This window comes from Danaus plexippus, chromosome 11, assembly GCF_018135715.1.
Source record: "Danaus plexippus chromosome 11, MEX_DaPlex, whole genome shotgun sequence".
Taxonomy (NCBI): Eukaryota; Metazoa; Arthropoda; class Insecta; order Lepidoptera; family Nymphalidae; genus Danaus; species Danaus plexippus.
In genome coordinates this window covers 7940176-7959915 of record NC_083544.1, presented here as the reverse complement: position 1 = coordinate 7959915, position 19740 = coordinate 7940176, and the positions used below count along the sequence as shown (strand labels likewise).

At 34.4% G+C, this 19740-nt stretch overlaps 1 protein-coding gene across 2 annotated transcripts; it reads right to left on the bottom strand.

Annotated features, from left to right (window-relative positions):
* Window positions 1-1189: 1189 nt before the first annotated feature.
* Window positions 1190-19732, bottom strand: LOC116765682 (5'-3' exoribonuclease 1). 2 transcript variants are annotated; one of them, XR_009752755.1, is made up of 33 exons: window positions 19435-19732; window positions 19054-19280; window positions 18719-18771; window positions 18286-18446; window positions 17352-17516; window positions 16991-17273; window positions 16589-16749; window positions 15907-16011; window positions 15356-15404; window positions 15201-15282; window positions 14641-14833; window positions 14114-14287; window positions 13539-13650; window positions 12886-13064; window positions 12383-12552; window positions 11809-11943; window positions 11365-11432; window positions 10713-10921; window positions 8865-8994; window positions 8390-8517; window positions 7815-7987; window positions 7259-7457; window positions 6473-6732; window positions 5828-6001; window positions 5590-5668; window positions 5309-5383; window positions 5065-5126; window positions 4712-4778; window positions 4090-4236; window positions 3698-3804; window positions 3016-3112; window positions 2124-2839; window positions 1190-1478 (listed from the first exon to the last, which is right to left on the bottom strand). XR_009752755.1 is itself a non-coding variant. In XM_061522061.1 (32 exons), exons 1-32 carry the CDS (start codon window positions 19507-19509, stop codon window positions 2759-2761), a joined length of 4380 nt encoding a protein of 1459 aa, XP_061378045.1. In that variant the 5' UTR covers window positions 19510-19732; the 3' UTR covers window positions 1190-2758. The 2 variants fall into 2 exon arrangements, 1 of the variants encoding a protein (XP_061378045.1); XM_061522061.1 differs by having other exon boundaries at window positions 1190-2839.
* Between the last annotated feature and the right edge of the window lie 8 nt (window positions 19733-19740).

Below are 19740 nucleotides of genomic sequence, written 5' to 3'. Positions count from 1 at the left end.
AAAGTCAGAGGCTAAAATTAAAGCAGCTATTTTTGTCGGTCTCATAATAAAAAATATCACGGCTATTGAAGAATCTAGGGCTCCCACGAAAAACGAACGTGCCTTAGTCTTAAAGCAGTGATCTCTGGTTTACTGGGATAATAAAAAGTCTGAGAATTACAAAGAACTTTCGAATATGCTTGATACCTTCAAAGTTTGGAGCACGTATCTTAAAGTACACAATATTCCACAGGCTCACCTCGTTTAATTTGTATATTTATTTACACTTGATTTTGCAATTTAACTAAATTTTCCTTTTAAATATATATTATTCTCCAATTTCTGATACCATTTTCAAGATAACTATATGTTTTATGAATGTCATAAATTGATTGAGTTAGTAAACTAAGACTCAATTTTAAGCCACTGTCCTTGTAGCATCAAAGAAACTCTTATTACGACCAGAGTAATTTTAATTCTAAACGTTTAAAATTTAATTTGATGAAAATTTTCTGAATCAATTTTTTTTCTGTATTAATTGTTTATCAGTGTCCATGTTATTTATGTTTTGGTTTGAGCGACAAGCTTTATTATACTTATTATTTGTATGTTTTTGGCTTAATTTTGTTTAATGAAACGATCCAGCCCATCGATAGAAGATTTGAGGAGGTAGTGAGGGCATCATACTGGGTAATACTTTGCTACAAGCTCATCATAGAGACGTCACACTTGAAAGGCTTTTATTGATGTATAGAATAAGACTAGTTAAGATCGGAATTAAAATTGTGACTCTAGACTCGAGACAACCTTTCAACTAAAGTAAGGAATACGGCAAACGTCAGTTTTCCTATTAAGTAATATATTGTCACGAGTGGCGCCATCCCTGCCGTGCTAATTATAACATACTATAATCCTTGGAATTATTTTTATGACTGATTATAATTAATTATAATACTGAACCATTGTAATTTTGTAATGGCAACATTTAAGTATCAACCTGTGTTTGAAAAATATAAATACTGGCTTCAGCAGTTTTGTAGGACATAACTGGAAGTGACGCTGAACATTGACAAAACTGAACTGAAACTACCTCGAGCTATATAGAGCAATATGTTACCCAGAAGCGAGCTATAAATGTAACTCGCTGTAAGGATGAGGATATCAAACTTCCTCACATAATATATTTACGCGAAGCAAATAAAACGAAAAATATAAAAACCACTTTATTGAGAAACTCGAGTCCATTGTAAATACCCAACAAAATAAGGAACCTTTGAATGGTTCTAGGAATTTTACGCGAATTACATTTGTAAAGGAAATAATAGTTTTTATATATGATTGTAGAAATAAAAATGTCACTTAATATTATATTATAACAAAGATCTCTTTGCTTAATTATTATTTTAATACATACATTAAGATAGTTGAAGACATTGTACTAGTATATATTATGCCATATTAATATTTTATTATACACATGCACATCTCCCAAACGAAAGCTGTAAAGAAAAAAAATAACAAAAATCAGATTCATAAAAAGTTTATAAAAATATAGATTTTTTTTTTAATGTGACTTTTGCATAAGTATAGTCATTAATAATGATGTCAATTGTTAAAATTCAACATTTCAATATAAATTATTCCAATACGATTCAATAGTTTGCATGACTTACTAGGTAGTAACGCACAAGATATAAATATCTTAAGATAGATCCCGAGATTTGTACACATAGAGTCACTATCAACAATGGATATGCAACTAATTAATATATTAAGTTCAGTTATTCTCAATACATGTAATTTTAATAAAAATCTATTTTATTAGATATACGATTTTTCTACACTATTTACTTTCTGGTTTTCCCTAATTTGGTATTTTTAAATGCAAAATTATTTTATTTATGAACCTGTCGAGCGACTGATTTTATTTGTTGGATAGATATGAAATATGAACTCTTTGAGTATACCAACTACTTGTCCACAAAAAAAATATATATAAGAATTTATCAATTACATTAAATATTAAGTTTTAAATATATATATATATATATACGACAATGGAGCATTTTCTATTGTTTTCAGATATTTTTTTAATTTCTAATTTAATTAATTTGTTTTAATTAACGAACAATTTAATTACTAACCCATATGTTTGTCCGTCACCAGATTCCTGTACAGACATACATCTGCACCTTACTAATGTCATTTCTAGGATGTAACAATGGTTTGTAAATAAACGATATGTTATTACTATTACAGCTACGCCCAAGTGACGCTGTTTTTTACATATATATAGTAATGTCAGGATAAATATTATTATCCAATTTTTACCAAATGGAGTTTATTTTAAAATGTTCTCTTAAAATTATATAATTAAGTTTAAAAACGTTCACATCATAACCTAACGTTTGAACGTAAAACGTTAATTTCCTATAAGGAACTTTCAAACACTCATTTCAAGGTATTTACAAAATATACAACACGATTATCTTGTACACTTAATACGAGTCTGTCAAACTATACACAAAATTTAAAGTTTTCTACTATAAACATATCCCTATGAGACTATCGACTGTCAACATAGTATAGAATGAACAACTTTTAACGCTCCGTACCGAGTGTGACGTGCGAACTTGTATTAAGGTTACTGTACAGTGCACAATCAGTCGACACACAGGCGATGGATACATAAATGAATATTTAAAAAGCAGGAGATAAAGACACGTGTAGCCCCGTGCGTGCGGGGATCTGTGTGTATCTTATAGACAGTGTAATGTTGTTAGTCCATCTGGAAGGGCAAGTTGGCAGCTATTCTTGGTTTTTTCTTCCTCTGAGGACGACTCTGCTGCGGCTGAACGTTCTAGAAAAAAATGTATTTATTAAAACATGTTACAGAGAATACTTGGAACATTATTATTTATTGTATCGAATAGTTTTTTTTTCGTTTTTATTCAGCTCCGTTGTGATTGCAGACGTTTTTATTTATGCCACACTATATATTCTACAACAGATTAAGATATAATTTGTTATACTAACAAACAAGGTGTTATTTGGTGTGGGGTGAATGACCTTCGGTGTCGGTAGTCCTTCGAGATCGCGTCTCTGTGATGAACCACTTGAGTTTTGGACGCGCCTGTAAAATATATATATATATATTAATATATTATAAGAGATACTTGTATGTATAAATATATAAAAGTATCTTACTTAACACTAACTAAATTATCCATTTTACAATAGTTAACGTTGCGTGATATTTTAAATGTTAGTGTAAATATTTTAATTCAAGAATCTACATTGTTTTCATGGCGACAGTTTCTGTTGAGGACTTTGCACGTGTTTCAAAACAAGCAGGAAGTCTCTAGAGTGCCGACAACACGTCACAGATAACTATTAATCGAATAGATTTCCTTGAGTGCTGTGTTGACATTCCTTTGTAATGGAAATTTTATCCAAAGAGGATTAATATATGTAGGCATTCATATTTTTTGCTCTCTCTACAAATGATTATTGTACGTTTGATACTCTTTGCTGTTAATGTTTTATTTTTTTTTCTAATGAAAGGTATAATACACTCCATGTCAAAACAACTGTGGAGACTGTTTTTGTTTTTACCCCACCGAAATAATTTATTGTAAAATAAGCTGATGTTTTCCCATACATAAATAAATAAATATATGTATGTATGTCTGTATGCTATATGACATGTACTGATCACCTCCGGCTGGTTTGAACTTGCAGCGGAACAAATGGATTGCTGTACTTCTCCCCGTTGTTGACTTGTCTGTTTGTTTGCTGAGCCGGCTGCGGAACGGATTTTATGTTCTGTGGAAATATTATACATATTAATAATCACATCTCTCTAACACAGACTGACTCGTTCGTTGTGATTGGTTAATTAATGTTGTTTACAGCTCCCTCGTTCTTAAACCTCGGCGAGTGTTCATTTAAGAGAAACTAATATTATTCAGATCACTACACATATCCCTAACGCATCCCGTCCGCCCGTTATCACGGGTGCTGCAAAGTAACCGAAACGTCCGGAGTATGTAGTTTTTTTTTAAATAATTAAGTACGCGTAGTGATCCGAATAGTATTCGTTACATTCACCTCGTTCTTAGTCCAGGACGGCATGAGATTGATTCCTTGGCTGACGTCCGGCAAGTGTTTGGGGAAGCTTTGGGGCTGGTGCGGGCGAGGGGGCGAGGCGCCGAAACACGGGTACGGCATAGATGGCATCCCGATAGGCTTCTGTCTCTGTAGGCATTGGTCAATGAGGTTATAATTAGGCCTTATATGTAAATTAATACAACAGCTGTGAAAGCTGAGACACTATCAGGCATCAGCCATCACCGACTTCCAGTAAATTACAATAGGATTTATTCTGCTACTATAATTATGTTACAGTATGTAATTATTTCTTATTAATATTTTAATCTGGTGATTTTGTAATAAGTCGTCAGTATAGATGTAAATACTAGTTGTATATAACAAAGATTCGTTAACACGTAACTTTTAAGTTTAAATCAAGGGTTCAACTCAACATTGATTTAGCACTAAAATATCATTATTACACGCACTTATAAATTATTTTAAGGTGAACAATTTATTCTGAACCGGCGCGGATTTTGTTTTTTACATCATAAAATAAACGAGGACAATTCTAGACATTACATCTGAAAGTAAATAATAATTTTCCACATAATGTTATTACTATAATCATCTGAGTCACCTGTGTGTTGCTCCACTCTCCCTGACTGTATGTATTTGCCTCTCTTCGCCAGTTGTTTTGAGTTGTTCTGAAACAGTAACATATTGTTATATGAAGATTTCTTGTCATTTTTTTCATATCTTCCTCTGTCACTTCTCTCTTTGTGTTTTAACAGCAGCTTACCCGGTGAATATATTCCAGAATGGCGAAACGCAGCTTGAAACAATAGTTCATGTTAGAATATATATATATATGTATATATATATGTATATAAATGAAATTTAAATAATGTGTACCTTAAAGTACTTTGTTAATGTTAATAGAACTTAATCCCTTCTTTATGTTAAGATATTCTCTTTACAAATTATACTAACTTATTCGGCGAGGTCGCTTTGTCACTTCTTGACCGCCAGTTGCTGTTCGTCTCTGGAACGTTCTGTAATAAACAACCGTTTTGTTATTTTTATATTCGTTGTCACCACGGCTATGATTCAGCTTTTAAAGTCCATTTGACAAGTTAAACAAAATAGAAAATAAAAATATTTTTTGTTCAAATTGTGTCAAATAAAGAAGGTTCGTTGATGAAAAACGACTGAAATCTTTCACACCTATACACACCTTATTGCTCCTGGATCCGTCCGCCTCTCCCTCGCTGATCCTCAACAGACTTCTCAGCAAGTTGGTGGCGCTGTCCTGGAATGTAAATATAATACTTACATATAAAAATATAACATATTTTAGTTATGAATGTGACTGTTAAGCTTATAGTCTCGTGTTGATGACACGTTATAGTAAAGTTCACATTAAATCTGGATCGTATCTTTACGTCCTTAGTTATGACATGACGGACACACATACATTTATAACAGTATAGTAGGAGATAATTAAGTTCTACATACCGGCGTCTGGCCGTTTTTAACGTTGTTGTTAACGATAGGCTTATGTTCAATCACTGGTGTCTTGATCTCTCGCGGGGGGCTGGAAACATTTTATCAAACATCAGCTTCCGTACATATAAATAATATTTTATCCCTGAACATCATTTTGAACTTTGCTTCTTAATAATAATTTAACTTTAGACACGTCTCAAATAATAATAAACTTAGTACAGATATCGTTTTTCTATTGTATTTATACCTGTAGCTGGCGAAGGCAGAGTAGTGTCCGTCATCTCTCCGCAGTACGGTGGGCGGTTGTGAGTTACAAGTGTAGTTATGTTGTGCCGACTGGTTGTACTCGAAGCCCTGGGGCTCGCTCGCGGTGCGTAATTTCCGCCCGTATGATATATTCAATATATGAGCGGGCTGCATCCTGGAAATATATCCTCGAGTTAGATTTTGACAGTTATTAGGAAAAAGGCAGGTTTTAAATAAACTGTCGATATAAAATTATAGCTTGTGAATAGATTCAAATTATATGCTAGCCCTTGCTGTAGCGGGTTCAGTTTAGAAATACAAATGTATGAGCAATGCGTGATTTTTATTCACATGTATAACTTTGTTAATATCTAAACGATGCGGAAAAAGTCACTGCTATGAGCTAGTGTTGAAGAAAATATTAAATATTACTATAAAGCTTCAAAATGAAATTATAAACAGATATATACAGGACGAAAAATACATGCACATGCTCAAAGCTCGTGTTCGTGTTTCAGTGAGGTTTGTGTTAATGAATTTTAAATGTATTTTTAGCAAAGAAAATGTAAATAACTGTCTGTTTAAAACAGATATATTTTTTATATTGCAGAATGGTATACTATTCTTTTTAAATGGCAACACTCACCTATAGAACCTGGCCTCCTCGAACAGATCTTCCTTCATGGCGCCAGGGAAGGGTTCGTCAAACATGACCTGGTAGCTGGGCGAGGCGTTCAACTTGTCTGATAGGCGGACGGTGTTTCCGTTGGACGGCTGATAGATGGCGGTGATGGTGCCCTTTGACCCCAGAGGCACAGTTATATTGCTGGCCACGCACACCACGCGGTCGTACATCCGGTAGTCAGCTTTGACATCCGGCTGGATGTTCCCCTCGTGGAGTTCACACTGGGAAGCAGTATTAACTATTATGATTTTATCTGTTTGATGAGTAACAATCTGTCAGTTCCGGTGAAGCTTAGCTTGTGTTTTATTTACTTTAACTGAATTATAATAAATACGATATTCATGGAATAGTATATATTCATTATACATGTCGGCGCCATGCCTATTATTTGAATAACCAACAACTGAGACTAGTTATGATTATCAGGTGTCACCCGCATACCCACTGTGCTAGTGCAGTCACAACAATAACCAGAGGCGAGAGCACGGACTAAGAACATTATATATAGGAGAATGATTTCATACAAATGCATTTAGCTGGTAGAGGTAATACACGTAACTGAGTTTTTACTTGCGGGCGGAAGGACCCGAGGATATGTCCATTGAGGAGGCGGACCGCCATATACCCCACATGGTCGCTAGCCATACCCGGAGACCACTTTAGTCGCGTGCTCGAGGTGAGCCACGTGATTCTCCCCTATATTGACGTGTTGGGTGTTACTGGACATACCATATAATAAAGGTGTACCTTATAAAGCAGGCTCCATTTGACGTGTAGTGTGACGTTCTTCTCCTTGTCCTTGAGGTCGCGTATCTGCGTCTCCAGCGTGTTGTAGAGAGCCCTCATCTCTTCCGGTTCCAAGGCCTCGGAGCCGCACTCTCGCCTCGGCGCGCTGCTGTGAGGCTGGGACTTCAACCAGGCCGCTATATCTTGAACTTTGTTCTTGCTGGAATTGTTTTATAATAATATATGAAATATATAAATATAACATTTAATTAGTAAGTTTCTTACACTATCCATCTAAATATATGTTCTCGTGTCAGTTGCTACATAATATTATTTGTTGTTTTTGAGCATTTACTTCGTGATCTCTGAGTGATACTATTTTAAAGGATACGACTTGTATTTAAAAGTGTTAACGAAATTCTAAATGTTAACAACTTGCTCGTTTCTGTTTTTTTTATACTTTTGAGACTTACATTGAAATATGACAATGTTTTTCGACTATAGTTCCACATGTTCATTAATTTGCGATAGAAACCCTAACAACATAGTTTAATATTGGAAATTTTATAACACTAACCCCAAATCCCCCGGCCATAGATCGCTTTCAAAGAACACGTCTCTATGAGCGTTGGCGAGGGCGTCGAACAATTCAGGATATTTGGCCGCGTACTCCTGCACGAGCGCCACGCAGCGGGGGGAATACACCCAGCCGTTCGCACTCCGACGACTGTAACCTGACACCTCCTGGTTCTAGAGGGGGAGGGGGGGGGGAGTTATTAAATATACAGATTATACCCGCGACGAAATTTACAGATCTTTTTATATTAGCTTAAATTACACATTAAATAAGCTATGTACGGTTTTCATAAGGCGTCATTATAAAAGAAATCTTTAACGTTTTGAATAAAATTTTGATTGTGATTTTCTTAAAAGTAAAGCAAATTACGAACAATAAATTCAATATCAAAGTGTATTATGGTGAAATGAACTATTTGCAATTTTCCTAACAACTGTTAAATGACAGAATATAGACAGAACTTGATAAGGTACACTTTTATATAAAATTTTATCGCCCAGCAGCGCCACCTATGGACTGTGAACTTTGCCTCCGTACGAAACATATCTATCACGCTCTATATAAAATTACTATACCTTCTTATTGAACTTAAGATTTAGTCCGACGTTTATTTTGTTCTGCGTCTCGGTGGGGAGATCATTTCTCTCTCCGGGTATGACGAGGACTGTTCCCGTTATACGGGACAATAGCTGATTAGATATCCCTGGATAGAATAAACCTCATTATTATACGTTCATAGTATTTTTAAACTGTTATTAATTCTAGACTTAATTAGTATAACATTTTTTTTTCTTTATTACAAACAACCGAAGATACTTCTGAATTATATTGTTAAGTTTGTTTGGGGATCCCTATTCATAAAAGCAGAACAAACTATATTAATTAACTGAATGCGTTCAGTATGCAGTTAGAGTAATCAAACTAGTCGTAAGATTACTGTTGCAATTTGGACGATTTTTTCTTATAAATACTAGTCAGTTATGAAAAGTCCTTGACGTATATCGTCTAACACAGAACTCGTCGTTTTTGAGTCAGTTAACTGTATCTAACCGCATGAAGCGGCCGCGTGGTGAGTGGTGCGGTAGGGGCTCACGAAACACTGGCTGGCCACTACCGGCTCCGTACATTCGCGGACGGACACCTTTATACGACCGCTACGAATAGACTCTGAACTCAGCACCTGGAATATACATTTGTATTATATAATATTTATTTATTCAGCCTACGATTATGAATTAAATAAGATAGAAATGTATAGCGCGTTAGTCCAATAGGTGTGGCAACCAGCTCACAGCGACATCTACAGGCTATGTCGCGCGACTTGACCTACAGGGATCGGGATATCAGTGGCGTGCACACCATAGATGCAAATAAGCGCTATATTTATATATATAACCCTACCCATATAACAACTAAACCTATTTGTTTAATTCTTACTTACATACTTTTAGTCATACATTACGGAATACAAATGTTTACAGACATTTAAAATGACATTTAATTCACGATTTGTTAAAAGTGCCATCTATAAAGTATATGAAACAAAACATTTTCCATCGGCCGCTGCTGACTGCTAGCGCCGCTATGCAGCCAGAGCGGCGCTAGGCACGACCACTCTGTGCTTATTTTCCATACAAATGATCTCAAGGACGATCTACAAATCCCGTGTTGTATGCAGCAAATGTTTGTATGTGTGAGTGCAAACTATGCATGTGTTAGTGTTCGAGAGGTACTGCATATTTTTAGTATTTAAAATTTCGTAGAGAGTCCGTTAACTGTCAAATGAAACGGGACTCTCTGATTGGTCGGTAAACTGTTCATATATTTTTTCGCCATTTTGTTATTATTGAATATTGTCATTTGTCTTTCTATTTTGTAAGCGCAAGTGAATAAGTTTTAAGTAGCTAATTAGTAAATAGTGAATTAATTTATTAACGAATTATGGAAAATTATAGCTGTGAGCTCTGTGCTGGCGACGTGTGTTTATCGAAATTAATTACGAGTAGATTTTCCATATTGTCGGTTGATAATAAAATTAAGGTAATTACAAAGGGGAGGTGTGTGACCAGTTGAGAGTGAACTAAAAGAAAGGTAAAGTTACTCGTTTAAATAAAAAGTATTATGATAGCTTTAACAAGCTAGCAGGCTGTGGACACACAAATAAGTTATTTGTCTGTTGTTTTTAAATAATAATAATAATAAGAATGTTTGGATCTCCGCTGGATATTCCGATTTAAATAACTTTTATAAAGCGGCGATGAACATCTAGTAATCGTTTTAAGGTACTTTCGTGGCTCAGAGGTAGTTGAGAGATTCATAAAATATATAGAGGTGCGTTCTGATCGGCCTAGTTTAACTTTATGTGCGAATATTATCAATGTTTAAATGAAACTAATATTTTCGGATTACTTCGCGTATTTTATTATGTTTAAAAACTACATTCTCCCGCCGTTTCGGTTACTTTGCAGCAACCGTAATCACTGCAGACATCTCGTCTGCATAATAATTATAAATGACGCGTAGTCAGAAAACAAGAATCCGAAAATATTAGTTTCATTTAAATGAGTACTCGCGAAAGATTATCGATGTTTTAGACGAGGAAATGATGAAAATTGCTATTTTCTTTTTCAAACATATTCTGCTCACCCTACCCCGAACCTCTGTGCACGCCACTGCGGAATATATACACGTATATATAATTCTGATATATGAAGTATATTATTATCAATGACAGTCATTCAGCGGGTTCTGTATACAAGAGCAGTCACATACTGATGATGTAACATTAATTTAACATTGAATATTACTAGCAGCTGTTTTGTGGACGTTGAGACATGCAACACGAGAGATTTAAAAATTATTTATAAAAAGACATTTCTTTGACTTATTAACACTCACGGTTGCAATACATCCATAGTACTGTCCCATGGTGAGGAGGAACACGTGATCTCCGGGCGGGTAGGCCTCCAACGGCGTCCTGTACTTGACGGGGGCGGAGGGGGCGAGCGCCCCGCAGACGACCGCCTGCCAGGCGTACCCGCAAGGGACGGAGCACCACTGATCTTCCATCACCATGCAGCTTCCGTCTTGTATAACGTACTTGTAGCCTGTTAAAGAGGGATTGAGTTACAAGTTATGAATATACGAAGCGAATTCTCACTCGGTTTACCGAATTTTCTTGATCGAACTAACTGTCTCAGTTTATGAGCTTGTGCGGTTTTCATGAGACATCATTATAATGGGTTATATTTTTGAGCCCCGAGCGTCCGAACAGACATTCACACGGTTAATAACAACCATGTGATTGTGATATTTTAATTAAAATTATAAACTATATTCAAGAGCATAAAAAACGAGTGGAAACTGAATACTTATAGTAAAAATGCTTAGTATTATTTGTGTATAACAAGTACCTCACTATTCAGAGAGTAAGTATGACTATTACCTGTACCAAGTTCGTTTAGCGATAGCCAATTTCAATATTAAACAAGAGTTCTTAAAACTACCTCCATTTCCTCAAGTCAATTAACTATACCTATAATGTACCTACCTCGTAAATTGACAGCGTGTATTATAACTTTGACGTCTCCCAACTCTATGCCGAGACGATTCATGTTGCTGAAAAAAAAAAATATATGTATATATATATATATAAATTAAATTATATATAAATCTAACAGGATACAAACTTTAACATAAATTATAATATTGGATGGTTATATTAAATTTACTCCTTATTCTAAAATGTAAAATTAAAAAAAACTGCAAATTCCCACACTTAATATGTGAATGATCTTCAGTACAATATTAGTTTTTCTCTTGATATAACGTATTCCTTACACATACACGCCATGTTAAAATATCATTTTAATTGTTCTGTCAAATTGTTTACACTCACAATATCAATTATAGTGATATAATCTGCATGCTTCTCATTATTTTAATAAAATTTCTTAGTAAATTCACCGTCTCCTAGGTTATAACGCATACTAACTGCTCTATAATGGTAGACCTCTCCGATATCCACTGCTGGTGCAGGTTGCCCGTGTTGTGTTCCGTGGTGTAGGGCAGCTCGGGGTTTTGGTTATTGTAGTGAAGGCGGATCTTCTCGTTAGATATTGAGAGTACTCTGAAAAATGTCATCACGGGATGTTATTAAATAAATTTTTGTCACAACCAATGATTTGATGATAAGGTTATAAGGTTACTCACTCAATCAAATGTCATAATTATAACTTTACTCGCAAGCTTTATGTGCTTCTTGGTAAATAAGGACTGGATTTTACATGAGGTCTAGCCTAGAGCACATTATTAAGTTTTTTATGAACAAATTATACAGATGTTAATTATTATTTTTTATCATTTTAAGAAAGGTCAGCAAACTGTCTAACTTTACATAAGCACAAAGTTAATGTGACAAAAACACATATATATGTAAATTACTACTATTGTTCATACATTATTATTATATATACATAGATATACACGGAATGTATATGTGAACATTTTTGTTAGTTTTATAAACTAAGAGAAAACGATATGAAGTAAGTAGTATGTATATAACTTACTTGGCCCGTGTTAAATGCGGCCAGCCGACCCAAACGACCTGGCCCAGTATCTTGGCGGCCAGTTCCTCCAGCGCGGGGTCAGTTGTGGCAGTGGGTACAATTTGCAGCATCATATTCTCATTGCGCGACGGCTGGTCGAAAACCTTCACCTTGCACTTCTTTATACTCGTCTGGAATAATATTTGGTGGTTATCATATCGAGTGAAACTTCGTTATCCCAAATAACACTTATTTAATAAAATACAGCCCTATTAAATTGTATCAAAACAAACAAAAAAATAATGAATATTATAAATAAATTAATATAGAACAACAAGTGCGTATTTCAAGCTTATCTAGCGACTCTCTCTTTCTCTCCTACTCTCTACATGTTTATCTTTCTCTCTCTCTCGGCGTTAAACGTTCCACGCAACCTCGTTGGAAGTAGCTTTAGAAGTTTCACTTCCAAAATATCTTTTAGTAGAAATAAATAACACTAGTGAAAGAGTAATACTCGCAGCCACCTTGTACTTCAGATGGCGCATGGTGGGGAAGCCCGGGTACAGCACGTCCTTGTCGGCGTCGGGCAGCATCCCCCTCTTCAACAGATGCAGCGGCACGTCGAGCTCGTGTCGCCACACAGCCTTTTCCACGGCGTGATTTTCTTTTATCGATGGGAAATATTCCGGGGATATTATTGGCCCTGGGAAATATCAAATAACGCACACATTGAGCATATCATATAGCAAACAGTTGTTAGGGACTAGGCGGATATTACATACATATCAGTGAAATAAGCTAAAACATTACTTTTAGTACACTCAGCGGCGGAGTGACGGACAGACGTGATGTGACAAATATCATATTCAATAACTGTACGCTATTCAAGTTCTGAAACCTAGGTTTTGTAAATCTATTTTTTGGTTTTGAAAACCATTGTATTGTTCGAGATACAGCTTCAGATTTGTTTTTAAATGTTCAGCGTTACATCCAGTCATGTTCTGCATGATGACTGATGGCCGTATGTCTAGTTTTCAAATACAGGTTGATACTTAAATGTTGCCATTACAAAATTGCAATGGTTCAGTATTATAATTAATTATAATCAGTCATAAAAATAATTCCAAGGATTATATTCGGATGGCGCCACTTGTAACAATATACTTAATATTTTTACCTAAACTGTCAGCTGTCCAGTTGTAAACTAACATCGGTCCGTGAGAATTTCTCTTCAATTCCTCTTCAGTGAGTCGCTGGTAGCAGGGAGACATGGCCGATAGCAGGTTTGTCTGGAGACGAAGGTTACCATAAAGAATGATCACTACGAGAAATGATCGGTCCATATTTTACTGATATAACGATTCATAAATGAGACGATATAGGGATCTCGTTTTTAAATCTGGTTAATAACAGCCAAGTGGCGAGAGATGTGTATAGATTGTTTACGATCACGCAAGTTAAGCGACGTCCAGCGTGGTATAAATCTGGATGGGTGAACATTTTAAGTGTGAATATAATATATAAAGCTGCCAGATCTTGGACGAGGAGAATGTCTTAATTGTGTGGTGTTAATAAGTTGATAACCTGTTTGTATATACTGATATCTTTTACTGTATCTGTACTGTACTGTATCTGATACTGAGTATCTTTTCTGGTAAAGCTAATGAAGACTGACAACATAACAATAAACACTTTAAAGCGCTTTACGCTATAGAGTATAGACATTCAAGTGTATGTTTTCATTCATCTCACCTCGTCGATGAAGGGCAGAAGGACGACAGCTTCCCAGTCGTTCTTCTTCCCGTTGAGGTCGGTCTCGAAGGAGACCGGGTAGTAGTGGACTATGGGCGAGTCCTCGTCCGTCATCAGGTCGTGGAACGGAGTCGGCAGGAGGTGCTTACTGGCGCCTGGCAACACCGCCAACAACTAGAACAGATGTATAACGATAAGGCTCAAAAGGACTCGCATCCAGAGCCGACAAAACGTTAACAAAAAAAAAATTAGAACAGACACATGACTAATATAATTATTATTAAAAATATAAGAAAAATAATTCCAATACCACATTAGCTGGATGATATCTCAGACACAAAACTATATTCTCAGATTTACTCATTTATTTACATTTGATTGGATGAAAAAAAAATACATTTTGATCCCGTCTGCTGTTGCCTATGTAAAATATAGAATAATAATATACTAATATATTATGATGCCTAATCTGTCTAAGACTGAGAGTCGTCTCAGCACACTCTTGTTTATTATTCTGTGTGTGTCACCTGTTCGAAGGGCTTGAACGGTTCTCCCAGCTCAAACTCCATATTCATGTTCCCGAAGTCTTTGATATCCGAGATGTATGGAGCGTAGTGGTGAGGGTAGTACCAACACCAGGAGGGGCAGCCTCGGTAGTAGTACCACAGATTCCACTGGATGGCTCGGACGTAACACTCGGCTTGGTCTGATAGCACCTCGCTGGGAAAATTTATTATACATATATATAATTATCATACTTTACTATACTTATTGCTTCAATTGGGTATTTAGGATTCCTAGGAAATCATTAGATAGATTTTGTTCAAGTGACTATACACAACAAAACATGCATCATCCTCTGACTATCTGTTTATCTTATACTATACAGCATTATTATATGTACATATACATATAATAATGCTGAATATTTTTGTATGTTTGAATTTATTAATTCTTTTATTTGTCATAAAGGTGTCTTTTGAATATATAAACAAAGTTGAAATAATTAAATGGAAATTATAGTGTATAGTCCAAATGTGTTATTTTTTGGTCGTGTATATTTTGAATGATATTTCGCTAAACTTACTCAGTAACCTTTGAATAGTCCAACTTGTTCATGTAATAGTCTTTCTTATGTAGAATGAATTCCATCTCCATGTTCGCTTCCTCTGAAAAATATTGAATATTGAGATGTAACACTAATACATAATAACACGCTAATAAAAATCTTTATTAACATACCATCACTAGTTTCTTCATAGTCTTCATCGCTCTTCATGTCATCCATAAACTGAAAACGAGATGCGATGTGAAAATTATTATAATGCTGTAATTTATATACATGTATATACTAGCCGTTCCCTCTGGCTTTGCCTGTACATTAAATCTCCACAGGATTGTAGAGGTCAAACGGAACTTCATGAGATATTCCTTTCGCCGTTTACAGATTTGATAAAAGTGGCACCACCTCAATACTTTGACTTTAGATTTAAAAAGAACTACTTTGAAAATCAGCATTTAATTGAAAAAATAATAGTTGAATTGATAACTTAATATTCATTGATTCGGCTGCAAGACAGTCTGTTTCTCCTTATGACGTCACCTACCTCAAGATGGAATTCCAATCAAAATCGATTCAGCAGTTCAATAGATTAACCCGAACAAACAGACAGACCGACAACAAATATAACTATTGCTGTTTTGAAGCAAGTATTGTATACATTTTTATAGTGATAAGTGAAAAAATATTAATTTAAATTTAGAATATTATTTACTACTATAGCTGCGCCTACCATTTCCTGTGTAGCATCAATAAGGGCCTGCAGTTCGTCATCTGGCTTGTTGGCTTTGATATCGTCCAAGTTGACGTTGAATGTGTCGTCATTGTTGGGCTTGTACTGGAAATAATATTATATTAAAATATATACATATAATTAAATATAAAAGAAAAGTTTGTCAGAATTAATTGTTTCTTAAAAGAAACACATAGCTTAACTATGTTATCAATAAAATTATTATATTTTGATAATACTTATAATATATATATATATATATATATATATATATATATATATATATATATATAATATAATATAATATAATACATGCTTAAACAATACAGAAATATCATCTCAAAAAGTACTGTTAAATTTATATTAGAAGTAACTCAGTTTAAAAACTAATAAAATGAAATGAGACCTAAGACCCGCGAGTTTTATTTTTGTAAAAAACTACATAGTCCCGACGTTTCGGTTACTTTCAGGCAACCGTGATCACGGGCAGACGGGATGTGAATGTCTGTCAGTTGGTCCTTGTTATTTTTCGTCTACCGCCGTCGATTTCTTAATTTTCTGGCGTACCGCTCTGGATGCTGGCCGTTATTTACAAAAATAAAGCAGGCGTCGTATATCCGAATAATATTAGTTTAATTTAAAAAAAATTAAAAAGTCATTTGTGTAATCTCACTACACTAACATCTCTCCTCTCGTTAGCGTTGGGCCGTCTGCCAGTTTTGGCTTCGAAGTATTTCAAGTCGGCATAAGTGTCTTGAAATTTCTCTTTATCAATCTTAGCCAGCTCCTGCATGAACACTTCAAACCTTCGTAAGTTCAAATCTCCCGATTCATTTATATAGCCTGTAATGTTAATCAGTTTATAGCATTTTCATATATCAATATATTTTTTGTGATTTTCAATACAAATATAACAATATTTATTCATAAATTTTTTCACTTTAGATTCAAGATCCATGAAAACGTTGAATGTTTTAATAATTTTATAAACTATTTCTCTCTTAATAAATAATGTATGAATATTAAGTGAAGGAAACTTTAATATTAATTTAATGTCATGTAGTACAGTGCTCTAAATCCTCACCGTCCAAAGTAGGCAGGACAGTCATGTATGTTTTGTACAGGAGCGGCAGAGCGTCATTGCTGATATGCATGTTGGGCAAGTTTGGTATAAAATCATTGCCCACTAAGAACCCCATGAGAACCCAATCGTCAATAATGTTTTCAATATCGTAAGGGAATGGCAGATTATCCTTGATGGATATGAATTCCTGCTCCAAATATTCCCTTAGTAGTGATAGGTGGAGCAAATAGAAATTAGTTTCTTCGGGGCTGGTTGCCCTTTGAGTTGTTTTGCCAAATTTAACCTGAGAAGTGATGAAATAAAATTTAACCTAGGTTCAAGTTATGGTATATTACAATTTTGTTACTGGCAAATATAATACCTCTTCTCGCAGCAAGGCAAAGTGTGGTTCGTGTGTGCAAACTCCTAGCATAATGAGGTCTGCATCGAGTCCATACAAGCAGTGTCTGGTGCTGGGATCATAGTCGGGCTGCGAACGAGCCCAGCGAATGTAATCCATTATTTTGTGTTCTCCTTCACCGGGCGTCTGCAAGTGAGGATTATGCTTAAAATTACTGTGTATACTATACTTAATATAGAGGTCTTTTATGATTTTGTCTAATATTCATCTGAGTTTGCCCTCAATTTCACTACATGTTATAAATTTTATATAGCATTTAAATTCCTGAGGCATAAAAAGTGGTCTTATAGGTTTGAAATGGAAGTGTGTGTCTGTTTTTAGCATCTTAACTGTCAAACGAATATGCCGATTTTGATGAGGTTTTTGATCCTTTAAGAGCCAAATTCCTTATAATGGTTTTATTTTTTATTATTATCAGTCAAGCAGAGTAAGAGTATCAGCTCTTCCAAAATGATGTACGAAATATTTCCTGTATTGTAACTTGAATATGTGAATCACGCCTGTCTGTATAATAATTAAATTCCTATCAATACATTTTATTACATTTAGTCTTCTTTATTTGATTTTATTAAAGATAACTATAAGGTAAGGTATATGGTATAGTTTGTTCCTCTTAGTGCAGTTGAAACAGAAAATACTTTAATACAAATTGGTTGTTTTATTTTATAAGTTCCGACTTGGAATAAAAATTCACATAATATTATGTAAATATATATATATATATTTATGTATATATTATATTATATTTTTTTGGCCCAACAAGACTAAAATGATAAAAACATAATTGTCATAAAAAATCTCATCCATTTAAATTTGTTTTTCCTAACTATTTAAAAAATGTGCATAATTTTTTTCATTACTGTTAAAAATGATATTTATAAGTATTCTGATTTACCTCATGTCCGGACAGAATAACTTTAACTTTGGACCAAAGAGGGTCCGTTGATATCTTCTCTTTGATAAAATATTTGAGCTGTTCATGAAGACGAGCCATGAACACTGTTCCGGGCGTGATACAGTTGCTATCAAACCTCTTTTCCGTCGGTAGAGCCTCACCTGTTTAAATAATACATAAGTTGTGCTCAATGTCCACTGATAAAACTATAATTACTTACAGAAAAACATGATAGGTTTTAATTTTAAACACAAGCCAATAAAATCATATGCATATGTCCTTTAAAAATAAAAGATGTTGCAATGTGTTGGTAAAATATGGTGTAACTATACAGTATGCTCTTAAAAAAAACTCACGTTAAATTAATTATGTTAGAGAAAAAGTGATGTTTTGCATCAAAAATATATAAAAAGTGAGTAAGAAAAATACAGACCCTTTTCTTTAGCAGTTTCCTCTAACTTTTCAGCTTCCCTTGCTGATCGGAACCTATTTATTATAGGAAATTATTTGAAAACATTAAAGGAAACCATTGAAAAAAAAAATTTATTGCATAAAATTAAATTAATATTTTTATAAATATCACAAATAATTATAAAACAGTAAGAAACCATGGATTTATCATCATTTTGTAATGAAAATACAAGTAATTAATTCTGATTCAAAGCCGTATCTGTCTATAAGTGCTTAAATAGATTGTCATTCACCTCATTGATTTCTTTTTTTTAATTCAATTATTTTCTATCGTGATTTAATTAGAATTTTTCTTACCTCCTTCCCCTCTGCTGATTCATTTTAGCTCTTGGGGCTACACCATCGATAGCCATAAAAAATAGCTTCTTGGGCTTAATAATTTGAAACAAAATGCTGATGTAATGGAATATGTCTTTGAATATCTTCTCTTCCGTGATACGGAAATGTGGATTGGAATCATCAGGATGAGAACAGTTGTGTATGATTCCATTCATATCCAGGTACATGTTGTCAAAATCTGGAATCTATAAAACAAACCATAGTTAAAAAAAGGCGATACATATGTATGGCTTTCGTTATATTATAATTGAATGATATCGACAAGATTTGATTTAGTTTTGGAAAAAAGGCGGTAGAAATTAGATATATCAATTTATAAGTTTAAGAATGAAAACAAACCTGATACTGCTTAACTAACTCATTAAGACAAGGATACCGTTCACTGGTGTATCTAAAAAACTTCGGTACCCCCATTTTTCTCTAAGCTTGCAAATTCGGTGCAGAATATAATATAGCGAAACCTTATTTACAAGTAACCTAATTTAAATAGTCACTAAGTATCAAAGACAAAAGGAAAATTTTTAGTATTTGTAATTTATTAAGTTATTATTTCATTCTGGCACACTAGCACAGTGGTAGGCAATTAAATACGATTATTTGCTTTGGCTGTTCTACAAAACAGATTGACGGCAAAATACGATTAAC

What these genes read in the sequence shown, in the direction of transcription:
- LOC116765682 (XM_061522061.1), bottom strand. Translation starts at nt 19,509, where the DNA reads ATGGGGGTACCGAAGTTTTTTAGATACACCAGTGAACGGTATCCTTGT. An exon ending in GGAAACTGCTAAAGAAAAGG is followed by an intron (nt 18,447 to 18,718) that starts GTCTGTATTTTT and finishes TTATTTAAACAG; the next exon opens with GTGAGGCTCTACCGACGGAA. An exon ending in ACACGCTGTCAATTTACGAG is followed by an intron (nt 10,922 to 11,364) that starts GTAGGTACATTA and finishes CCTCTTTAACAG; the next exon opens with GCTACAAGTACGTTATACAA.